General features: G+C 41.5%; 1 protein-coding gene across 6 annotated transcripts in view; it reads left to right on the top strand.

The window, feature by feature from the left end:
* CTNND2 (catenin delta 2) overlaps positions 1-20789 on the top strand; it is a 1155395-nt gene that overhangs the window by 1083625 nt on the left and 50981 nt on the right. For all 6 annotated transcript variants that reach the window (XM_019521196.1, XM_019521188.1, XM_019521179.1 and 3 more), the window contains 2 exons: positions 12806-13016; positions 17269-17353. In XM_019521196.1, coding sequence (XP_019376741.1) covers positions 12806-13016; positions 17269-17353 — 296 coding nt within the window. The remainder of the gene's footprint in view (positions 1-12805; positions 13017-17268; positions 17354-20789) is intronic.

The following is a 20789-nucleotide window of genomic DNA, read 5'->3' as shown; positions in this document are numbered from 1 at the left end:
CTGCCTCTAATGAACCCATGTTGGTTGCCCCTAAGCATAATCTCCCCTGCTGGCCCCTCGCGGACATGCGCCAGGATAATTCTCTCAAAAACCTTACCCAGGATCGAGGTAAGACTGACTGGCCTATAGTTTCCCGGGTCCTCCTTCCTCCCTTTTTTGAAAATGGGAACCACATTGGCTCTTTTCCAGTTCTCTGGCACTACATCAGAGCACCATGAGTGCTTGTAAACACGTGTCAGGGGTCCCGCAATGACCTCTGCTAATTCCCTCAGCACTCTGGAGTGGAGATTGTCAAGACAGTAACCTGTTTCCCAGGGTATAGCGGTGTTTGTTTATGTTAAAGGAAGATAAAGAACAGTATTGTTGGTAGGTGTTAAAATAATGATGTGGTATTATTTAAGATAGCAGGAAAATCTGCAACTATCATAGAATAATAGAAAATTAGGGTTGGAAGGAACCTCAGGAGGTCATCTAGTCCAACCCCCTGCTCAAAACAGGACCATCACCAACTAGATCATCCCAGCCAAAGCTTTGTCCAGCCAAGTCTTAAAAACCTCCAAGGAAGGAGATGTTACCACCTCTCTGGGTAACCTGTTCCAGTGTTTTACTGCCCTCCTAGTCAGAAACTTTTTCCTCATGTCTAATCTAAACTTCCCTTGTTGCAACTTGAGACCATTGCTCCTTGTTCTGTCATCTGCCACTACTGAGAACAGGTGAATAGAACTATGCTGAATAGTCACCTGAAACCTACATATTTCCACGTGTGGAAGTCCTGATAGAACATCTCTGTTTGTACTGTTGTTTCCCCTTTTCTTTGTAATGGTAACACCTTGTCTTGTCTCTGAATGGGCAGAGATCACGTGCACATTGAGGTCTGCTAGACTGACACTAGCTATTAGCATTAGTTCACTTCCCACTATTAGTCTGAGACAGACTTGAATTTCAGTGGACTAGCCTGTATCAGATCACAGTAGCTGGGGTCTCCTGCAGAGGAAGCATATGCACCATCCCCCAAGCACTACAGAGTGGGAAGAAAAAAAATTATTTTTGGTCCCAAATAGATAGGCCCCTGTAGGGACTCTCATTTATTGCTGTCAAGGAACCTACAAAGTAAAACTCTTCCTTTGTGAGTGGAAAAGAGAGTCTGAATTTACACTGTGGAGAGAGGGAGGAATGGGTATTATGATAAAAAGTTAGAGGGTGTAGGCACCTATTGTGAATTTCAGGCATACACAACAGACCACTATAGTACATGGGTGTAAGAGAGTTTAAGTAAATAAATGTTGAACAGTCTAAAATAGAAGTCTTCAGTTCTTATTCAGGCAAAAGTTTCCTTGACTTTAGTCCTGATTAAGGATTCCCTGACCCATGGCAACATATATGGTAGAGGGCCAGGGCATGGAGAGGGATTAGACACATGAGTACCTTAAGAAAGGGACTGCAAGTCAGCTGGCCTTGTAGCAAGGAATATGAGGAGTGGTAAGGATTCCACCACCCTGCCAACTGGGAGGCAGGTTACAGGGATGTACATACAGATCTCAGGCAGGTAAGACAGGGCAGGGGGACATGAACAATCAATGGCTAAGAAGCAGTGCTGGTAGGAAGAAGGGGAGAGTGAAAGAGTGAGTCAGATAATGGAAATGACAAGGCAAGCAACATTGCAGCATGGCTGGAAGGCAACCAAGAAAGATGATCATTTGGTAGAAGGACTGTGTTGGGAAGCAGAAAAGAAGCAGAACAATGTGACTCCTGTAAGGAAGCATTCAGCCCAAAGACAGACACCCCCACCTCCATCACCACCACCACCAGTAGCTTCCCTTTGCCTGACATGGTGGAAGAAAAATACTAAATCACTTTTTTCTTGCTTGCCATTGACCACCTCCCATCATATCACTTATTCAGATCTGCCCTCTTTGTGCCCTGTGTAGTTCCTAGGGTTACTCCTATCCCACATATTTTTTTCATTCAAGACAAATAGAACCAGAACCTTTAATCTTTTGGAAAAAAAAATTAAAAGCCAATATGTCAGCTACCCTTTTAGACCTTTGGTTTCCTTCCAATTGACTTTCACTTGGCATGGATATGAGCTTTTCACCTCCTTTAATCACCCTATGAAAGCTTCTACGAGTCCTTCCTGGAACTAGAAAAGATCTATAGGGCTCTATCTACTGTACTATATATGACTGAATTGAAATCTATGATGGGTACATACTACACAATAGCATCAGGGAGACCATTGTTCCTTCTTTCCCATGCACCAGGCTGCATAACATTCTAATATCTTGAAACCCTTTCTGATTGTCATCCTAAGTAAGTGCAAGAAAAGAAAAAAGACAAGTTATCTTGCTCATCCAACTTCTGAGAGGAAGAGAGAAACTCAGACTGCTCTCTCTGGGCCCTCTATTGATTTTCATCAGTCCCTGATACATTAGAGACAGCCCTTCTGGTTTTCATGTGCAAAAAGCTAGTGTCTGTCTTTCTGTCCTTTCCATTACCCTGTCAACATCTTTAGTCCAAAAAGTTTCAAGTAAGCTTCAGCAAAATACGCAGCTAGATTCAGTGGAATTCTTTGACTCAAAGCATCTCTAATTCCATTTAAACTGAATTAAGGGATGCATAAGCTTTTGTGGGTATGTCCTTTCATAGCCTCAAATGAAGTGAATTAATGCTTGCTAAAGCTTGTGTGTCTCTGATTCATTTAGTTTAAGGTGCAGCTCAACCCTGCCTTCTGCCTGACTTTGAACTAAAGGAGCTAACTACCTCTCTCCATTTTAATTGTCAGGTTCATCTGGTGTAAAGCAACCAAAACCCAACAATATATTTAACTCACCAACTTTGTGGAAAATACACCAACCTGCATGACTGATCCCTTTGAAGTTCTCATGTTATTCATTTTGAATAGATACATTTAAACCGTCTCTGTCAAGTGATCAGAGAATAGTAGAATAGTAGGATTGGAAGGGTCCATATGATAAACCTGTGCTCATTTTGACAGCAACAACTACAAATCTGATGTTGATGTTGTGTATGGAGCATCTTTAATAGGCACAAGCCCCAAGATGCTGGAAATTAAAAAAACACATTTGGTTCTTTTATGTATATATGCAAGTACAGTATAGCAAGTGAATTAGAAATAGTTCTGTAATTAGTTAAGTTAAGCACCATGAGTTAGACCGATCCTCCTGACCAAACAGAAGTTAGCTGTTGGGTCAGGAGATTGGGGGATCTAGCTCCAATTTTGAGCCAGTCCAGAGACAGAGCCTGCACCTCTGCAGGCTCTTTCCCTAGCTGTGCCCCTCCCCACTCCCCCAGCTCCCATTCTTAGTTTCATGGTTAGTACAGTCGGAAGGGACCTGAGCAGATCATCAAGTCCAACCCCCTGCCATGGCAGGAAAGAGTACTGGGGTCAAACAACCCCAGCAAGGTGTACACCTAGCCTCCTCTTAAAGAACCCCAGGGTAGGAGCCAGCACCACTTCTCTTGGAAGTTGGTTCCAGATCCTAGCCACCCTGACAGTGAAGTAGCACCTCCTGTGACAGTGAAGTAGTGCCTTCTGTCTCAGGATGGGAGGGGGAAAAGGCAGGGGAGGGAGTTCTATTCTGGGGTTTCCCTAGATGCACTGGATTGGTGGCAGGGCTCCAATCCATTTGCCCCCACCTCCAGTGCTGGCTGGGCAACCCCCAGAATGAGTTCTCTCTTCTCCCTTCTCCCTGCCCCCCACCATTCTGAAAACATCAATTGGGAGAAGTGCTGAGCTGTGTCAGCTAAGCACTACTCCTCCTGGAACACACAGACAGAAGTTAATGAAGGGGCTCCACTTTGCAGTGCCTTCATCTGAATCCTCAGGCAATGTAATGAAGGCTCAGATTGTTGCAGGATTAGACCTTTTAAAGCACTCTGCAGCCATGCACTTTTGTTTCATCACAACTGTACAGTACTTTTAGGGGCCAGATTAGGCAAAAATTGTCATTTCTGTCTGTACCTAGACAATAAAATAAGCCTCCAGGGTGCCATCAAGTCCAGACTCCTTAATTTGTAGGCAGCCATTTACCCAAGAATGCCCACTAGATTGTCCACTTTGAACCCTCTCATATACCATAACCACAAAACCACCCCACAAAAAAAAAACCCCTCAACAGTGTGTCATACAAAAAAGAGCAGGTGAGATGAAGGCAGCAAGAATAGTTCGGGAGGTTGGACAAAGTTCTACTTCACTGATTTGTGTCAAATTCACCAGTGGTTGTTCAGTACAAAATGCCTAAAGAACAGGAGGAGAAGGAACTTTTTTCAAGGACACCTTTTTCCAGGACACTTTTGCCCTGACTCAGCTATTCAGTTAGGTTCCCCTTGCTTTCTCTCCTGCCCCACATGGTTTTCCCCACCTCATTACTGAGCAGGTAGCTTCAACAAGAAAAGTGTAAGGCACTCTTGGCCTGCTTAACCCAGACCCTGGTGGTTAGAGCATTTGCTGGGAGGTGGGAAATGTAGATTCAACCCCCTCTGGCTGAGGGTTGGGCCTACAACCTGGGTCTCCTGTTCCCTGGCCAGCTGCCCTAACCACTTGGCTATTGGTCTGAAAGGTTGGTCACTGTTTTGTCATTAATTTTCTGCCTAAAGCTTTTGAAGGCCTTCACAGTTCGTATGTGCTTTTCCAGACAGATTCGGTTAGATGGCTACCCCGTCATACAGTTAGCCAAACCTGGTCATGCATGGAGGACTCCAAAGTAAAAACTGCTTATTTGGCAATAAGTGCCCCTTGTAGATCTGGGAGATAGAAGAGAATATATTTTTAGACATCTAGGCTGCATCCACAGAAGTGTGGATGTTTTATTTCCTAGGTTCAACTAGCAGTGGCACACCTTAGGCCACTGCTAGTTATCCCCAGGGAATGCCTGTACCACGCACCCTCTGGTGCATGGCAGGTTACCCCAGGTATGATGGGACAGGCTGGGGCTAGCACTGAGCTGGCTCCAGCAGCCTTACTTGGGGTCCTCCTGCAGCAGTGGCGTTCCTGCCACTCAGAGCCTGGCTGGCAGCCAGATCATGGTCTTGGGCAGCCCAGCTCTGGTTTTGAGCACTGCACACTGCCCCTGCATGCATTGTTCTGCTCATTTTTTGTGCAGGGTTTTTTGACCCCTGGATATCCAGGGGTCCAAAAAAAACCCAGGCTGCTCCCTTGCAGCATGGAAAACAGCTAAACTTGCAGTATGTGGTGCCTCAGATGTGTCTGCAGTGCCACATACCACATGGCCACGCTTGTCTGGACATGGCCGTAATGGGCAAGGTAGACCTTTGTCTTGTGTTTACTGCTGTTTATTGTCCTAAATGTAATAAGTTCTGTGTTATCTTTTTTCCTTGATTTGTTCGTTATATCCACCTAATGCCTCTGATCATAATCAAGGATTGGTAGCTCAATGGGACAGGCAGCTTCTGTTATACATATATAACAGAATGTGTCTGAAGTGCCTCCCACAACCATTAAATAATGTAAAAACTGTGAGGGCTAAGATTATAGTTTAATAGACCAATTTAATGTAATAGCATTTAGATAAAAAGGTAACATTTCAAATTAAAAAGTGAGTTTTCTGCTGATTGTTTACTAAATACTTATTAAAAGCAATAAACCCTCCCAGCAATATTCTTCCAAGGCAGGCTGTGATATATTGGATGATCTTAAAAACCAACAACAATAATGAGATTTTGTAGATCTGTGAGTCTGTACTGTATATATTTTCATAGAATATGCATGCACGTGCACACGCACATGAACACACTTCTCCACCTCTATGGAAAAATCAAGACAGTAGCAGCCTAGAAAGCAAAAGTCACATATGCAATGCCAGGGTACCCTTTGGCTCTGGGATGCATTTTTTTAGCATTACAATAATATACTGTAGCAGTTTTTCCACTAATAACATTATCTTTGCTGCAGGACAAAGATCCCTGGGTAGCTTTGAGATACAAAACGGTAGTATATTGCTTCTGTTAGGCAGCAGCTTCCTGCACAATGATGTTCATAATTTTTTAATGATTTAGCTAGTACTCAAGGTAGAACTAATATCTGTTTGCAACAAATTAATTCTATCACTTCTTTGCCACAAAGGAGGAATCCTACCACTGACTCTTAATAGCAGTACTAATGTGACAGGGTCACTTTTCAGTGATGGATCTTCTGTATCTCTGAGTTAGAAAGCTCTGGGTCATATTGAGGGCAGTGAAGTTACACCAGGAGAGAACTTGTCTCTAGGCTGCTACAGAACAATAAGTCCAGAAGTGGAACATAATCTGTAAACATTTTGTTCTTGTTAAATCTACTGAATAGATCATCTTTGCTGCATTATTTTATACTGGAAGTGAATTTGATCTCAGGATAACTATATATCAGAGTCATACTCTAAAAAACACACAAAAACAAAAAAACACACCCTGATTTAGCTCTTGTGCTTAAAATACAGTAGATGGTTGTTTGGAAAACATTGGCATTTTTGTAACTACTAGAAGGTAGAGCAAATTTCTCTCTTTCAGAGACAGAACTACATTGTACAGCATTAGTCTGATCCCACCTTAGACATACAATCAAATCATTTTAGTGATGGAAATCTTACCTTAGAAGAGCACTTTCATTATTTGTACTGTCAAGAAAATCCTGTCTTAGAAGCAACTACTTTCCTGTGATTCTACCCTGAAGTTAATGTGTAATTTCTCTCTCTACTTCTATACCAATAAAAACGGGCCAAAAAAAGTGTGGTTCTTTTCTGTCATGCTGCCAGTTATAGTTAATCGAATTATTTAAATCCTCTTAAAATAAATCAAATCAGTTGCAGGTCTTCTAATGCTTAATGTTACTCCAAAAAAAATCAATATATTTGCAAATCAGAGTAGTTCTATATGACCCCTGCTGAAGATTAATAATGCCATTTATTTTTAGTATCATTCTTTCTTACACAAATTATCCTCTTTTCTCAGTACCTTCCTCACCTCCCATTGGTTTAGCTGAAAGGAAGACTTTCCCACAGTTAAACATTGCGTCTGTCCTGAAATCTCAATTCTGTTACTGTTGGTGTTAGATAAAAGTTTGCTGACACTAGAAGACACATTTCTTAATACATTTCTATTTCATATGAAACCCTTTAGTTTTTTAAAAAAATGTCAGGTAAATGCTCCACAATTGAAAAATGAAGCCAAGCAGAAGTTAAGGGTGAAAATTTGCTTTGAGTTATATCAATGTAATTCTGGAGTAACAACATTAACTTCAGCAGCATTACTACAGATTTGCAGAAATTGCCACATAACTAATGATAAACAGCCTGTACCTCCAGTGTAAATTCCCAGTAGCACAATTAAGGTTACACTGGTGAAAAATTGGTGTAACTTGAGGAGGATTTGGTCTATAAACCATAGTATATTAACAGAGCAATTAACAATAAAAGAGTACAGAATATTACATATATGCAGTGCAATCAAGTTGTTATGGAAAGCTTGCAACCCAAGTAATTTAGACTAGCGAAATTAACTGTTTCTTTACATGACTTATTTCATTTGTTCTGAGCAGACTTAATGTTCTAGTAATGTTGGGAGAAGGTTTTGCATTTACTACTAGTGTGTTTGTAAAGCTCTTTGGAATTCTTTGAGACATATAAGGACATATCTACAGGTGCCAATTTAAGGCACTTGAGCCTGATATAAGACACATTAAGGGAATGCATCTACATGTGCGTGCCTTTAATGAGCCTTAAAATGGTGGTTTTAGGCTATTCAAGCCTTAAATTTGATACCTGCAAAAGCAGGCATCAAATTTAGGCTTGAATAGCTAAAGCGCATTAATGCACATTGAGGTGCATTGAGGTGAATTAACACTGTGTATGGACTGAGTTGGGACTAACTTTAATTCCATGTCAGCCCATGCACACTGCATTAATGCGCTTTAACGCATGCCCGTGTAAACATGAGCCTAAATTGCCTTAATGCGTGTTAATTTTAAGTGCACCTGAACAAACGTGTAAACATGCCCTAAATGTCATTTCATTATCAACTATCTGAAATGTTTCCTGTCCCATTTAGTGGATCAGAGAGACAGGTAACTGACAGTTGTTTCTTCATTAATGTTTTCATAGCTGTCTCTGGAACCAGCTCTTATGTGTAGGTCTTTTTGATCTCCGCAATGTATTCTTTTAAAATATTTAATAAAGTATTTGCACGCGAAAAACAAGAAAACATTGTAATGAGATTTGTAATGGTCACTCTTGCTAACATTAAGACTTCTTAAACAAAATCTCTTTTAAAAATAAAAAAAATTTTGTACAAAAATGAGTAAGTTCTGTCTTCTTTGAACTACTTGAGAGCCCTGTTCAGTTGTACCTCTGATTAAGAGCAGTATTTAAGTTAAAATGCAACAGGGTCAAAATCATTGCTGAGATACATGTGTGACTCATTCCCTCCAAAGTCAGTAGGATCTATGCACACATATCTAGAGTCAGCTTTGATCTATGGTGTCTTTGTATTATGAAGCCAGCTGCCCAGCAATGTCAGCACATAGTTTGAATTAAATATTTAATGGATTAAGAAAAAGTATTCAAAAATAGAATTACCAGTACAACAGCCACTCAGAATGCAGGGGTGCTGTGCCATAACAGGGGTACAATGCTACTTGCTTCCCCTGCTTATATAATTTCCCACTCATTGATTCATTCTGGGTATCTCAAACTGAATTGATCTTGTCTTGATTATGTTACCAGCTCTGTGCAGAGAAGAAGTCTTAGCTAATGAATAGTGAATGGAGCATTGCTCTGCATCTAGTCTTGTATCTGGAGTGCTTATGATTATACATTATGATTACTATTGACTTAACTTTATGAATATTAGTTTTATTGATCGCATACCATTCTGTAATTTTGAGATGTAGGTGTCCAGCTCGAAAAACTCTTAAGTTTCTACAAAAAAAAAAGTGTATTTACATATGCATCTGTATGGGGTAAATATAAATATGCTTGCTGTTGTGGTGCGGTGATTCTGAATAACAGAACAATGGGCCGTCATCTGGATATTTTCATACCTAATGTTAAGGAATTATTGGCTGCTGAAGAGAAGGTAGTGGAAGACATAAAATCATGATCTGGAAAGAAGAGGTGTGTAACTATGATCAGTTGCAGTTTAAATCAGGTGCTTACCAGAAGAACAATATTTGACGCGGTCTAAGTAGTTGCTACAGAGAAAGGAAAGAGTGTGCTTCTAATCTAAGTGCTTATGAAGTCCTGATCAGTGGTGGTAGCTGTCTTAGAGGAGTAAAAAACTGAAAATATGATAAGAAACCTTTGCAAATCTACTTTGACACTTTAATACTTTTTAAATTATTCTATTCTGTGATTGATATGTTCAGGGAACTATAACAGATAAAGAACCATTAAGCATTTTGTATTATGAGGATGACACAAATGTGATACTTGTTTCAGTTACTGAAACTACTATTATGGTAGAGGACTAAATACTAATCATTGTATACTGTGTTCTGTAGGGTTATTCTCGCAAGGAAGCTTTCATGCAGGGGAAGGGGGAATGCACTTTATTTATAGGAGTCATTATAGAAAGAGATGCTGTGACAGGGGGCAAGCCTGGGGCCAAGTCTTTAGTCAGCCTGCCCAGTCTCGCCTGCCATGACTTTGCTGTTCCCATAACTGGTGGAAAATGTGGGAGACTACCCATTACATGCCCCGATGCCAGAGGCACTATCCACTGCTCTGAACCTCCCCGACAAGGTGACCCATGCCTCGCAGATGGCATCCAAGATGACACTATGCTTCCAGCCTAAAGCTGGGCCAGCTTAGTCCTTCATCAGGCCTCTTTCACACTTACATTCACCCTGCCTTCCTCTCACTAGGGCCTCTTGCACTCCACCCCCTCTCACAGGGTCTCTTTCTTACATCAACAACTTGTTCCACCCTGCTTCTTCGTGGACTGGCTCCCATAGGCCTTGGGGCTTCATCTGTATCATGCCTCAGGTGGTGACATGCAGTCTGTTGGACCTCTCCCAAGACCCCTACCTAGGTAGCGGCCAGCTGATCTACCATACAGAGGGTTAACTCCACCCTAGCTCCTCACTAGGTTTCTCATTTCTTGTTCCTCAGGGGGTTGGCCCATATGCTACCCTTCAGGCTGTCCCACAGCCCTACTCAACCCTCATCAGGGTCCTCACTACTACCCTCTCTGGGGCTACACATCTATCCCCTCCCTGGAGCGTCTGGAGTCTCATTCCTCTGTGGGGCTCAGGTAGCCACAGTCATGCCTGGCCCCCTTATAGCCATGGTGTTGCTTTCACCGGGGAGGTAAGCAATCCTGGTATGTGAGTGGGGCTGCCATGCCACCAGCAGTCCCACCAGGCCTCCCTATCCCGGCAGGCTGCAGTTTTTGGTCATGACCAGGATCAGGAGCCCCCTGCTCTTACTTGCCAGATGTTTCCTACAGCAGTTTAGCCAAGTGATGTCTCTGCCTGGCTGCCAGCAGCATACTGCCGTGTTTGTAAAGCTGGCCTGTGTTTTAAAATGGCCACCACAATCAGGCTCCTGCTGGCTGCCTGACTCAGCCCTTAACGTGGCAAGCACCCAAAACAAATTCCCAAGGGTGGGGGGGAGGAGTGCTGGAGTACTTGGCCATTGGGCTGCTGTTTCCCAGCCACTGTGACAGGGGACAAGCCCAGGGCTGAGTCTTGAGTCAGCCTGCCTACCTGTTTCTATGAAGCAGTCCACCCAGTTTTATCTGCCATGACTTTGCCGATCCCATAACAGGTGGAAAATGCAGGAGACTACATTACATGCCCCAATACCAGGGGCGCTATCCACTGCTCCAAACCTCCCCTACATGGTGGCCCATGTCTTGCAGATGGCATCTAGGATGAGACTATGCTCCCAGCCTAAAGCCAGGCCAACTTAGCCCTTTGTCAGGCCAGTTTCACATGCACAGATACCTCTAGAAAGGAGGTACTGTACTACATCTAGAAACAGTTACAAAAGTGTATTAATGCAAATGACAGTAATGAAATAGTACAGGCAAAACAACAGAACATTATGAAGGTATTACATTCTAAATTGCATCACCTTGATAACAGAATAGTATATAATCTAAAACATCATGCATGCATTTTATTAGCAAGTTATATACTTCCAGTGCCAGGAACCTTGTTGCTTGATCAAAAGGAGAGAATTGCTAGGAACTGACAGTATCAGAAAATAAATTTGTTATCTTTGATTTTACTGTGACAGTACATGGATTTTAATGTGTGCTGTACAATTAATGAACTGTTCCAAATGACTGGATATAGTTTCACCACATCAAATAGCATTGAAAGAATATTAATAACAATTATAATAATAGCAATAATGATAATAACAATTCATTATGGAGAAAAAGGGGAGCAGTTTTCTTCTCCTAACTTCATCTGTGGAAACAAAGAATTCTATTTGTAACTTCAGAAGGAAGGTTTTTAAGAAACTGTTATGATCAGGATTTGCAATGCCATCAAAACAATGTCTCTGATCATGTTTCAGCCCAAAAAGTGATGTGGATTGTTTCAGTTACTGTTTCTCACCTAACTTTCCTTCTCCTCTTTTGATGATGAGAGATGCTGTCATGGTAATCATTATGCCCAAGGTCCTGATGCAGCCCCACTGATGTCATTAAGAGACTTTCCACTAAATTCAGGGAGAACTGGATCCAATCTTCTTATTGTTCAGCTTGTGTCTTCCTTGGATGAGAGGCTAAACTACCCATTTACCCTTACTGGTGATCCCTGCAAAATGGGGCTGAGGCACATTAGAGAGGCAGTGTGGAGAACTTTGTCTGCCTGTGCTTTACTTGCTCTATAGCGACAAGGAGAATTAATTCTCTGGGACTTCTAGATATTTCACTCTTTCCAAGCACTAAGTTCATGCAAGCAATGTGTAAAAGATTTCTTTGTTAGCTAAAGCATGGGGAAAAATTAAATGGAGAAGCATAATGGCTATTTGTTTCTCATGCCTGAAATTCAAAATAAACTCCTTTATAAAAAAAAATTGCTCTTTTTATTACAGAAGATTAAAATTTTACATGTTAATAATGCACAAGATAAATCCTTTGCCACCTATCAAACTGAATCACAGTTCTGGAGTCTCTCCTCCCCACCACTAATAGTCATACAAATGAAACTTTTTAGAAAGAGCAATAATATTTTAAAGCAATTCTAAAATGCAATGGCATCATTACACTCGTAATAAGCTATAGCATCATAAAAACATTAACATATCCAGTTAATGAACTGTATGCAATATACAGGGTGAACTGTATGCTATGAAGCCTGTCCTCCAGATAGGATTAACCCCTTCATTCACAAATAATTTGGATGGCTTAACTATCATCCTGCTGTTTGCAACAGCTGTGGTACATTCTATTGCTAGTGCTGCATCAACACAGCTAACCATAAGTACTGTGGTGGGATAAGGAACACATGGATTTGGCAAGCCCTGCAAGGGCTATCAAGCCTTAAGTTTATCTTTATGCGTATACTTTTCTTTACTTGCCTCCTTTTCCCAAAGGCCTGGTATGACCCACCCCTAGAGCTCTTATTGATGCTACCAGGGAATATTTGTAGACACTCCAATGACTGAAATTCTCCTTGGACCCATTTAAAAAATAAAGCTAACAACAAAGTAATATCAAAAGAAGATCAGATTGCACAAAAATGGTACTAACGTTGTCATGTGTATTTTCCCCTTAGTTCTCCTGGTCACCCTTTTTTACCATCTCCTTTGAATTCTCCCTTCATTTTTTTTTTTTAAAGGCAAATATGCTATGCGGGACCTGGTCCATCGACTTCCTGGTGGAAACAACAGCAATAGCTCAGCAAGCAAGGCCATGTCCGATGACACAGTTACTGCCATTTGCTGCACTCTGCATGAAGTCATCACAAAAAACATGGAGAACGCCAAGGCCTTACGGGACGCAGGAGGCATTGAGAAACTAGTTGGCATTTCCAAGAGCAAAGGAGACAAGTACGTTTTTGCAAATCACGTCACACCTTTTGGTAACATCTCTGAGAAGTATATTTAGTTCTGACTGTGTTTGTCTTGCTGCATTATTTAGTTTAATTAGAAATCACACATATTTAATCACCTTGCCAAATAACAGAAAGGAGGCAGGAAACACCTAGACCCTGACATGTTTTTGACCTACTGTCACTGGCAATATGCACTGTGCTAGGATCCATATCATTTACAATAACTTCTAACACAAAATCCCTCTGGGAACCCATTATAAATATCAGGTGCTAGACCAAACAATTAGGCGTCTACATTGTGTAAATGTACAGCTGGAGCAATCAGGAAAAAGCCAACTAGACTGTAGCCCACAAAGTCTTTCTTTTTCCTTCCCCTTCCAAAATCCTTACTCCCTTTCCGGCTGCAGCATATTGCTCACTTTACTCTGAGACATTTACCCTTGGTGGTGCATGATGAGGTAGAAGGAAGGTTCCTCCTTCTCACTGGCTTACGAGTGCCAGTGAGTATAGAAGTCCCACACAAGCAGGACACTTCTAGAAGCACCTGTGAATTCATTTTAATCATTGTTTTCCAAAACAAGCACTATGAATAAAGAAATCCATGTTTATCTTTCTTTTCCCTACAGTAGTTTGGTTAACGGATATATTCTGCAAACCTGCAGAAATATTGTTCCCTTGCATGTAGTGGGACCACGTTAGTTTGGAAAATAGAAAAATTCACTCAAATGCATAGATCTTTCTGCCATTCTGAGCCATCAGAAAGGTAAACCTTTCAGCACAAAGGCTACTGCTGCCTTAGAGCTGAATCCACAGCCAAAGGAAGGATCCACCCACTGCACATAGTAGTGGAGCTACCTGCTGGCCTCTGCAATTAATACATGACCAATGGAACTCAACCCAATTCCATTTCCTGCTGTTAACTCTCTCTCTTTCTCTCCTCACAGATCTCAGCCAATGCACTCCCGTTATAGTGACTTATTCAGTATTCTGAAATAAGTGACACAAATAGCAGTTTGACAATAAATCTGATTTCACTCATGGAGGTTCCCCTTATCCAACTGACTCCCTTTGGCAAAAAAAGTGCATTACAATTTTTACTGTAAATAAATTACATGCTAAAATTGGGATTGTGTTACCAACTGAAATATATTGATGTTAGCTGATGTACTGAGGTGCATCTCCATTTGTCCTCAAGCGAATGTGCCCCCTTTCTGGTATGAATTATCATTTATCTGTGAATATTAATAGAATTAAGCCCATCTATCAAAACTGTTCACTTGCACACCTGCCTCTGTAGAGATTATTAATATTTCCTAGCATGGGGCTGAGATCAGAACCATCACCAATTCTCAGCTTAAACAGGAGTTTCATACCTGTCTTTCAAAAGCGTTAGAGTTCTATATCATTGTTTCTAGTTCTTTCACAGAGGTTCTATCATTTGTAATATAGATTATAGGATGCCTTTCTTGCCATTCAGCTACTGAAAGGATATCTGTATTTGCTATTAATGGTTAACAGAGAAAGTAACTTTGTCTGGTATTGTAAAGTATCCCTATGTTTGTCCAGTGTTGTAAAGGCCAACTGTTACTAGGTTCAAAAGAACGATTTATTGTTGTTTCTATTGTAATTACTGTCATATTAAAAAAATCAGTATATGCTGTGCCTGCTTCCAGCCAAAATCAACAGAAATTGAAGATCAAAGATTCTGTGGCATAAGAAGGCTATTTTAACACTCCTAAACTTTTTAAAAGGTGTTACAGTAGGATTTATAAACATTTTGATGTGTTTAATTCAATTTATCACTTGTTAAATCAGGGCAGTCCAGCTCAGCAGCCTGTGGGCCATATGTGGCCTGCATGGGGTTAATTTGCAGCTTTTAGTCTCCCATCAAGCTACCATCCCCCCCTCAACCTGCCCCCTACCCCCATATCACTCTGGCTGTAGTACCAGCCATGTTCCTTGAACTACCCCACCCTCGCCTGTTTTCCACTTCCTGGCTTCACCCCACAAAGTGTGGCCCAGAGCTTCCATGGCCTGCACTGGTGCAGCCTGTATGTCACATGGCCACAAGTTAATTAGAATTTGGACATTCCTATGTTACACCACCATATTCTTTTCTGACTGGCTTATTATAATTTGCATGCAGCAAAATAAGGTTCATTAATAGTGCTCTGGCAATCTGCGGATAGAGTGTATCCTTCATCTTTATGTGAACCCACTAGTTGTCCCATGATTCTTTGCACAGGGACAAGGTAAAGTCATGTAAGTGCCAAGAGCATAGGATTAATTCTTCCAGTTTGTCTCAGGCCATACAAATCAGGCCATAAAAGTCATGTACCTCTCCAGTGGTATGACAGAACTGATCCCAGTCCCATATGTGTTTAGCCCAACTCAGAGGTTCCCATTGCTCCTCGTGGCCCTCACTACCAACAGCATTACTGACACTATTGGCCTACACTTGCAGATAGAGCTGGGTAAATAATGAAAACAACTATGCTTGAAAATGTTCAGCAAATTCTTATCTATGAATTGCTCAGCTATCACTGTACATGGGGTGAATAATGGAAAAAAAAATCACCCAATAATTTACTGTGAACATATTGTGTAAATTAATTGAATACATTATGTGATTAATAGTATTTTACTAGCTCAGTTGCCAGTGTATCTAGGATCATCATTTGTGCTTTTTCCTAAGGGAAACATGAAACACATAAATAGCTGCTCCCCAGTTCCACCTAACCACACAGTTTTGCTTGGGGCTCTACTGCTTAGTTTTTGCTGAGGGGACAGGATTAACTATGTGATGTGAATGATGAACACAGTCACATTTTACTTCAGTGGGCATGTCTACACAAGATATTTGCCGTGGAGTTGCCTAATTAGCTCTGCAGTGAATCTCTCAGCATCTACATGTGCAGTGCTATTAGGGCAAAGTAAGCTAATTAACTTGGCTACAGGGTAGTACTTGTAAATGACAAGTACTATCCTGTGGCAGAGTTTTTTTTTACTTTATAGTAATGCGTGAGTAGACACTGACAGGTCTGGCTGGGGCATGAGGCTGCTTTAATGTGGAGGTTGCCTGCCAGCTAACCCCACATTGGAGCACCCTCGTGCCCCCCAGCTAGGCCTTCTGCAGCATGTTGAGCTTGGTCAGAACAGCCCTGGGCTGGCAGGCAGATGCCCCAGACCCTCTGCCAGCATGGGCTGCTCTGACCCAGCTCAATGTGCTGCAGTCCCAGGCTCACATTCAGATGTGATGCCTGGGAGTAATAAACTCTAGTGTGATATGCGCCAGAGTTCATTGTTGCACATTATGAATCTAGGAATTAATAGCACATGTAGATGCACCCAGTGTTGTCTTCCCTAGCCCTTCTTCATTGGGTGTAAGTGTCTTCTGCTCCTTTCTGAACAGCCTATGCTGAGACGAACATAAAATATGGCTCTTATTCCCTGAAAAAAATTGTCTTCTGGGAAAAGAATTCTAGAGGGGTGTTTGTGTGACACCCCTCAACTAATGCCCGTGAATATAGGTTTAGGATGCAGTCATTAATCAGTTACTATAGTCAATGCTTTCAATATGTAAGGCCAAATTTGGATTCCATGGGAAGCTCATTGACTCCTAATGCATTGATCACTGTATATTTATTCCTTTTTTGACCTTCTGAGTCTTTTGTCTTATTTGCAGCTGTGTATACACCTTTGGCTGGAATATTTATTCCAGCCATCTGGTAGATGGCATGTGGAGCTGTGCTCTCATCAGGTATTTAACTTAAAGTCTTCTAGTCTGTAGCCAGTGAAACCAAGTCCTGTACTCTTGTCCTTCATGCCAAAATGCACAGACTTGCAGCCAAACCACCTCTCCATATTCAGTTTACTCACAGTTTTCATGCTGTGTTTTCCCTCATGGCTGACCTAGCAGTTCAAAAGTTCAGCAGCAGAGCTCCATCTCAACCAAATTCTCCTGTATGTCTCTTCTCAACAGGACCCCCACCTCCTCATTCAGTGCCCAGTTGAAATGTACATTGATTTTTGCTTCCTTTTCATTCACTTACTACCATGGAGCTGAGACATGTACTTGTCAGTCAAAAGAATATTACTCCACAAACCACTGAACAAAAAGCTCTCCCAGGATATTGACAGGGCTGATGAACAGTGGAACTTTGATCCTGTGTAATTCACTCACAAATCAACATTAATTGAATCAGGGATTTAACTGTCTCTTTCCTTTTCTTTTTTTCATCTAACAGGCACTCACCAAAAGTGGTGAAAGCAGCATCTCAGGTCCTAAATAGCATGTGGCAGTACAGAGACCTGAGAAGTCTCTACAAGAAGGTAAGAAATTTTCAGATTTAACATCTTCTGTATGCTTACCAACTGGGGGAGTCGGGGGGGGGGGGGGGAAGCACCAGAAAACTATATTACTTTAACTGGAAATGATCCTAAACTTTGACATGTGCATTTCAGAATCCCCAAAATGTTTAGATCTGGGGCTTTTGTTTGTTCCTATCCATAATTTCAATTCACTATGTAAAAATGGTTTTTAAAAAAAAAACTTTTTTTTTTGTCTGAGGGAGGATCTTTGTTAATGGATTTTAGTTCTAATGAAAAGTGCTGGAGTTGGTAGCATGGAAGAGTGAAGTCTTGTGTTCACAGAACAAGTATAGCATACTGAATGAATACAGCACAGATAGTGGTAGAGCAGGCTGTCCCCAGCCCACCTTACCCACCAGTACGTGTCAACCTTATCCTGAAGAAACCACCACAGGGCTATGTGCATGTCAGATGCCCCGCTCCTTCAATTCCTGGCCCCTCAGCAAGATGTGATATCAATGTATGACATCACATTTAATATATTTTATAACAAACAATTTAAAATAAATTTCTAATATATGCGCCAGGAGCGGTACAGCAAGTCTTAGTATAGAATATATATAAATGGCATTGCTGCAGAGTATAAATGCACATGTAATTAATCTCAGACTACTTCCTGGTACACAGGATTTTATATCCAAAAATCACCACCGCAATTGACCCTCTTTGACACCTTTATTTGGAGTCTCAGCAGAAGGACCACAGATTTGATGGGAATGCAAATTCAGTTCCCAGTTGAGATCAGGCTATACTGATGGTGGAGTGTGCAGAAATTTATTGCCTGTGCTGTATATGTACTGTAGATCAGGAGAGTAAATTTGGGTAAACCCTTTGCATCCAAACTCAGACCTGTTCAAACTGGGGCTTGAAATGGTATGCTTAAAGCCCTGTCTGTAAGCACTGAAAAGCCAGTGAACCGGCCTACCTACTGCCGACTACAAGCAGCCATACCTTCTTCCCTCCCCCAAGCTCCATGATGCAGCCCACAAAGACATCTGAAAGACGTCTCTGAAAGACGTTTCAAATTATTTGGGAAATGGGTGCAGCTACAGTAAGGTCCTTCTGATGGGAGAGCACAGCTTGCATGTTTGGATAAGCTGTTTGTCTGCATATGGGGAGGGGCCCCGTGGAGGCAGAAATTTGTTGCACTTGAAGCTCCAAATGTACTTGGGGCTGGCTGGTTTCCAAGCCTTCAAACCAGTTTGCAGGATTCATGTTGGTAAACTATTAATGAGTCAATCCCTGCAGAGTGCATAAAGCATTAAAATGAAATTATTTACTTAATCTGATACCTTTCCCAAGCACTGAGGTAATTTAACAAAATAATTATTGATTCATTGTATGCTGCTGCAACATGCTACCAACCATTCTAATCATGCAATTTCTGTTTAATAAAATGGGTATGAAAATAACTTAAATGCATCTGTTTGTTAACAAACAGGTATGTATTATTAATGCTCAAATCAGTACACAATAGAAAGGAGATTTTAAGGGGATGAAAAAGTCAATTGTTTTGTAACAGGAGGTACTTACATTAGTACATCTCTAAAGACTGAATGTTTAGCTGTAATCTAGGATTGATACCTATGGAATTAGCTTTCTTTCATAAGAACTGGAAAAAAATGTTGATAAGACTAGGTAGTTCCCAAGGTCACACAGAGAACAAACTTAGTCACATGATATCGATTTAAATAGTCAATATATTTTTCCCATTAAAGCACCTGTATCAGCAGAAATGAATGGCTGCAGCTTTAGCTGGCTAAATGACATCAGCACTTTATGATATTAGAGACTCACCAAGGCCTTTCCAAAAGTGCACTAAATCCAAAGATTCAGGCATCAGACATTCATTTGCATGTCCTATAGATAGATAGATAGATAGATATTATTATTTTAAGATGCACCGCTGTGTTAGAGAGCCTGAAGTAGAGGCATGATTCTATTTTGTGACTGAGATGAAATCCAGGTGTAATGCTGACATTAAGGTACTAAATCTGTACTAGCCTTGTTGCTTGAGGGATGTTATGTCCAAACTGTTTACAAATATAATGCCTTATTGGAATGGCTGGTGTTTACAGTATACTAAATAGGGGGAATGTGAAGTATTATCCTTCACATTATTGCAATAAACAGAACAGCGATTGGTGATAGTTTGCATAAAAGTAGCTAATATATTTAATCCAATGAGTTATTCATGTTGAAAAAACAGGAAACCTTTTTCCACATTCTTCTAATGCTGCTTAATATTACAAGCTTCATTTTTGCTGTCTAGCAGAATTCACACTTCAAGGCCCCAGTGGCCTTGAAAATCCATCCAGAGATGAATAGCAGAGGATTGTAGGGGCCTGTAATCTCCACTATGCTGGAGAACCAGGACCTAGCAAGCATGGTCCAACAAGTGAGTAGGACTGGATGAAGAGACACTGATTTGCTATCTCCATCTCTCCCTGGCAGCCTGTCTCTGAGACCCCATAGATTACTGGCTGTAAACTAAAGAAACTCCCCACTACAGAAAGCCTAGTATAACCACCTGCTCTCCCCCACAAAAGAGTGCCTTTTCTCTGGCATTGCTCTCATAACAGCTGTGTGGGTGATACAGACTGCAACCTCTGCTCAATTAGAAACAAAGAAAGCATGTTGGCTTTAACTACATCTGTGTCTATACTCACACCTAGCCCTGCCACAGGCCTCAATCCATGTGCTTCTGGCAGTTTTGGCTCTGCTGCAGTAGCTATGTCACTGGGGTACAAAGTGCACCCTGAGAGTACCTACACTTCTAAAAAGCAGCCATGGCCGTTGCTAGAAAGCTCAAGAGTATCTACATGGGCTTGCTGTATAGCAAAAAAGCCTTCCTTCACTTGGTGGAGGTGGTGTCACTCTGCCAGCAGACCAAGGGGCCTGCCATCAGTAGGGTTTTGAATATATACACTCACAGTTCCCACTCACAACAGAGCATTGTCATGTAGACTAGGCTAAAGAGGATAACACTAACATATATAAACTGAACTCAGGATAAAGCAACTTCAAAGGCAAGCAATAGCCTTTTGCTACAAAAGAGGTAGTTTTCTGCTTAAACGGTAGCAGAATTGTAATCCAATAGTATTCAGTTAACATAGTAGTATTCAATACATAGTACATAGAACATAGTAGTATTCAATTAACAGTAAGGACCAGAACTGCCACCGCCCTGCTGAGCCCCCTTCGGGCCCCAGGGGAGGCTCACCTGGGCCTAGAGTGAGTGAGGATTTAGTTAGGGAGCTTCTGGAGGGGCTGGACGTCTTTAAGTCAGCCGGCCCGGATGATCTTCACCCTAGAGTCCTGAAGGAACTCGCTGGGGTCATTGCAAGTCCCCTGGCACGGCTTTATGAACACTCGTGGTGCTCTGGAGAGGTGCCGG

Source organism: Gavialis gangeticus, unplaced genomic scaffold (assembly GCF_001723915.1).
Source record: "Gavialis gangeticus isolate Ggan-Ray unplaced genomic scaffold, GavGan_comp1, whole genome shotgun sequence".
NCBI lineage: Eukaryota > Metazoa > Chordata > Crocodylia > Gavialidae > Gavialis > Gavialis gangeticus.
The sequence above is the reverse complement of the archived record's forward strand: the minus strand, read 5'-3'. Positions and strand labels throughout refer to the sequence as shown.